The sequence below is a fragment of the Cibotium barometz genome, chromosome 37 (genome assembly GCF_041138505.1).
Source record: "Cibotium barometz isolate CiBa-2024 chromosome 37, ASM4113850v1, whole genome shotgun sequence".
Lineage (NCBI taxonomy): Eukaryota > Viridiplantae > Streptophyta > Polypodiopsida > Cyatheales > Cibotiaceae > Cibotium > Cibotium barometz.
This window is the reverse complement of record NC_141082.1, coordinates 16,667,505-16,671,950: the sequence shown is the minus strand read 5'-3', so window position 1 is coordinate 16,671,950 and position 4,446 is coordinate 16,667,505. Positions and strand designations below refer to the sequence as shown.

General features: G+C 36.1%; 1 protein-coding gene across 1 annotated transcript; it reads left to right on the top strand.

Annotated features, from left to right (window-relative positions):
* The first annotated feature begins 202 nt into the window (after window positions 1-202).
* Window positions 203-913, top strand: LOC147617002 (histone H4). The gene has a single exon (XM_086776332.1). The coding sequence runs from the start codon at window positions 264-266 to the stop codon at window positions 573-575; it is 312 nt and encodes a 103-aa protein (XP_086632458.1). The 5' UTR covers window positions 203-263; the 3' UTR covers window positions 576-913.
* Window positions 914-4,446: the final 3,533 nt, after the last annotated feature.

Below are 4,446 nucleotides of genomic sequence, written 5' to 3'. Positions count from 1 at the left end.
GTTCGATTCCAAATCAGTTTTTTTCTATGCTGTTTAAAAAAAAAAAAGGATGGACTCGAAGAAAGACACCTTCAAACACATTTCTAGTTTTTTAAGAAACGTCGGGCGGGAAAGTTGAAAAATTCGGAGTTTTGAGTTTGAATCGGTGGAGCTATAAAATGAAGGGCGAAGGCATTCCAGCGGCCAACTCTGTCTTCTCTTCTCAATCGCAGCCTCGCTCGCCTTTTGCACTCCACTCTTTTAGCTTTAAGTCCACAGCAACCATGTCTGGGCGAGGGAAGGGCGGCAAGGGGCTTGGGAAGGGCGGGGCGAAGCGCCACCGCAAGGTGCTGCGGGACAACATCCAGGGCATCACGAAGCCGGCCATCCGCAGGCTCGCCAGGAGGGGAGGCGTGAAGCGCATCAGCGGCCTCATCTACGAAGAGACCAGGGGCGTCCTCAAGATCTTCCTCGAGAACGTCATCAGAGACGCCGTCACCTACACGGAGCACGCTCGCCGCAAGACAGTCACTGCCATGGACGTGGTGTACGCCCTCAAGAGGCAGGGCCGTACCCTCTATGGTTTCGGTGGTTAGAAGCGGCTCTTCCCAATCCTACGGTGTTTCCTTAGCACCACCATTCCCTTGCGATAGTTCTGCTCTGCATAGGCGTAGCCACTCACATCCTCGCGGCTCGTTGTATCGGATGCTTGGTTGTATCAGGCCTAACTGGTATTATGTTTCTGGTTCTTCCTTTCCGTCACCATCTCCACCTTGCTATGTTGTCTGTTACCTTGCTATGTTGATGTATTCTACCTTGTCTCTCTGTCACTGGTAACCTTACCGTAGCTCATAGCAAACAAGCATCCCACATCAATGCATGACATTGGCATAATCTATATGGTAGTTTTGGTTCTTATAGTTTGATGGGATCAAAACCTAGAAATGTCATTAAGAAATAAGAATCTTGGATTAAATTGCGTAGTCAATGTTAACCAAAAGTGATAAATTTTAGTTTAGTTTAGAAAGGAACAATCATTTGGAGTTCTAAATGAGGATGTGGTATTTCTCTTATGGGATGTAACCCTTAAATGTTAGACCATGGGTTGTAAATTTAAGCATTTTATCCATCTCTATAGGTCCTTCAAGTACTTGGCAATGCTCTAAATTGTTAACATTAAAAATTTATTGGTTGGTGGTGTTCTAAGATAATCTCTTAGGTGTTCTAAACTTTTGGGTGTATAATTGCTTTATTACTTATTATAGTTTCATTTTAATATTGCTTTATTAGTGGGGATAATGCATAGTTAAAGTAGATAAGAAGGGAAAGTGTTAGCTTAAGGAGGCAAGCTTAAGAAACATGGTAGGGAAATACAAAGTTTGGATTTTACTTAATTCTTATCTTAAAAATAGTCATTAAGGGGTTTCTATGACTTGAAGAGTTTACTTCATATTGTTGTAAAATTCTTATCTTTAAGTTTATGTAGTGAAAATTAAGGCCTTAATTATCTATTTATCACTCAACCCTAATCATAAGTGTGTTAGAAATTGAGGACCTAACTAGTTTTTAAGAGAGTTGTTTGGAGATGATTTAGAAAGAAGATAACTTTAGATGAAATTTCTCTTCTTAGGCATTATTGACCAAAAGTAGCATAACAAGCTTATTATAATGAATATGATTATCTACTTTTGTTTGTAGTTATAGAATTTGTTGTCCTTTATGATATCTCTTTGTTGAGATATTGAGTTCAACTAGTGTGGATAAGGGTGCCATGTTAGGATGATAGTTTGTGATTAAAAAATTAGTTGTGATTAAAAAATTAGTTAAGCACATAAGGGTGCCATGTTAGGATGATAGTTTGTGATTAAAAAATTAGTTAAGCACATGATATCATGAAAAGCTTAATGGGTAAGCTAAGGAATTGGCACATAGGTAATGATAATTTTATCTTTCTTTCTTGTTTGAAAGAAAATCTTTGAAGATAGTTGTTATAATCAAGAGCACTATGCATGTATAGTATTAAGGTGCATTCACATTTTAACTCACCCTTTTGTAGTGAAGAAGAGGGTATTATGTGGGAGAGTTTGTAGGACTTGAATGTTTTAAAATTTGAGGCCATTTTTAAGTCTAGTTTTTGGGTTTGTTAGTCTTATGTAGGTACTATGTGGAATAGTTGATTTTGATTATGTATACCTAATTTTTGGTTTGATATTAGAATAAATAATACTTACCCCAACAAGGTGCTTTCTCTAATGGGAGTGGGTGCATTTTTATTTTATTCTTTAAAGTTCCTTATTCATTGTCCTTTTTGTGTTGTGTGTTGCCATTTTTTTGTGCATGGTTTGGCTTTGGGCCTCTCAAGCACTAAGGGGAGTCCCCCTATATGCCTAGTTAAAAGATCTTTTTGTAACCCTTGTTGCACCTTGGATTTATTGTGGGTAGGGGATCTTTTTTTAATCTAACGTACACCATTAGGTATACAAGGGGTATCTCCTTGATGTATGGGAGGCTTTGGGCTAAACCATGCATAAAATGATGGTTGGAGCACCTCGAAAAATGTTGTGTGACTAAAGGCATCAGTTGGAATGCCCTTGGTTGTATTGTGTTAGTTAGAGGGGGTAGTTATGGCCATTATTTTGTGTATGGTTTGGTGGCTTAGGGACTTTAAGGTATTAAGGGGAGGTCCCTTGCATTCTTGATAAGTACCAAAAATAAAAAAATGGCCCATAGATTATTTCCATTGTATCACATGGCCCCCCTTAAAGGGTGTAGAATCGTGGCACAAAATTAACATTGATAAAGTAGGGTTCTTTCAAAGATGAAATTTATTATATACATGGAGCTATAGTAAATGTAGTTTTTTTTACATAGGCTTCTTGCATTTTGCATCAAAGTATTCGAGGACTTCATTGGGGTTATCATCTCTTAGGAGAGAGAGGGCTCTCTTATGGTCTATAAAACTTCCTTAGGGGTAGAAGCTTAGTCTAGTCCCATTACCCCTTTAGCCAAAATGTCTATCACCCTTGTAGAGGAACCAAACACTAAGTTGGTAGTCCTCTTACATAATTGAATGACCTTGTTTGCATTCTTTATAATTGGTTATATCATTACCAAGATGCAATTCACATATTATTAAACATGACTAGTAGAACATTATTGTTTGGCATATATATATATATATATATATATATATATATATATATATATATATATATAAAGATTCAAATATCAAAGTTATAGGGGAAAGACATTTAGTACAATTGAAGGTGCTCTTTGACCTTCTTCAATAATTGCATCAATTATAAATTTAGAGTTATTAGTGTGCCATCTAAAAACAATTCACTATGGGCTCACATACATCCTTCAACCTACATTTGAGGTTGACCAAGAGAATCCTAGAGTGTTTGGAACCCAATTGAATATCAAGTTCATATTGAATCAAACTCTCCTTTGAATTTAATGGCAAAGCTATCATCTTTTAGCCTTCTTTCATGGTCGCCTATACTCTACACCCATATGTAGGGTTTGTCAAGATATGTGGTATGACATTACCATTGAGTCAATCCAAGCATTACACTTTAGGATATAACCTTTATGCACATCTTTCACCTTCCATGCTACTCTAAGAACATTATTTAAATCCTTCTTGGACATATTCTTACATAACTACATTGTCTTTGTTCTATGTATACTGGCATCTCTAAAACATGTTATAAAGACAAGAAATAGGGCAAACTATGATAACTTGAGTCTCTTAGAAATCCAAGACTTGGAATAGGTAGACTTTTAAGTCTACCATATGCTTGGGAATTAGGAGGGATAATGTATTTAGCATTATACAAAAATAGTTTTTTGAATAAAAAGGAAGAGGTCTAGTTTGTAAACAAGACCTTCCCAAACTTAACATGCATGGTGTTGAATGTCCTAATGAAAGGTTCCATTGGCTATATCTACTAGATGCTTGATGATGGGTACACATCTAAAATCATGCTATATACACCATACAAGAAGGATAACATAAGTAAAGACATACATAAAACTTGGAGTGTAGTAGGGTAGATATAAAAAGGTTACACATTGACACCTAAGATTGAAAAACAAATGCCATTAGAACTTTTGTGGAAACAAAGATGCAAAAAAAGCATAAGCTAGTAAATAGCAGAAAATCCACTATTTGACTAGGAGCAAGAGCAGAGCATCCACCTAAGCCACATCCATGTATGCAATTACATGATTCTAAAACATCAACCATAGCATGTTAAAATAATCATGTTCAAGTAATTGATTGTAGTAAGATTAGCAAATAGTTGGTGGTTAATATACCCATATAAAACTTATAGATTAAACACACATTAAACAAATTTCATTATATGAAACATTAACCATACATTATTCAAGTTTACACAATATACAAATTTTTGAACATTGTGATACTTACAATTGACAAGATTCTGAACATAGAAAATG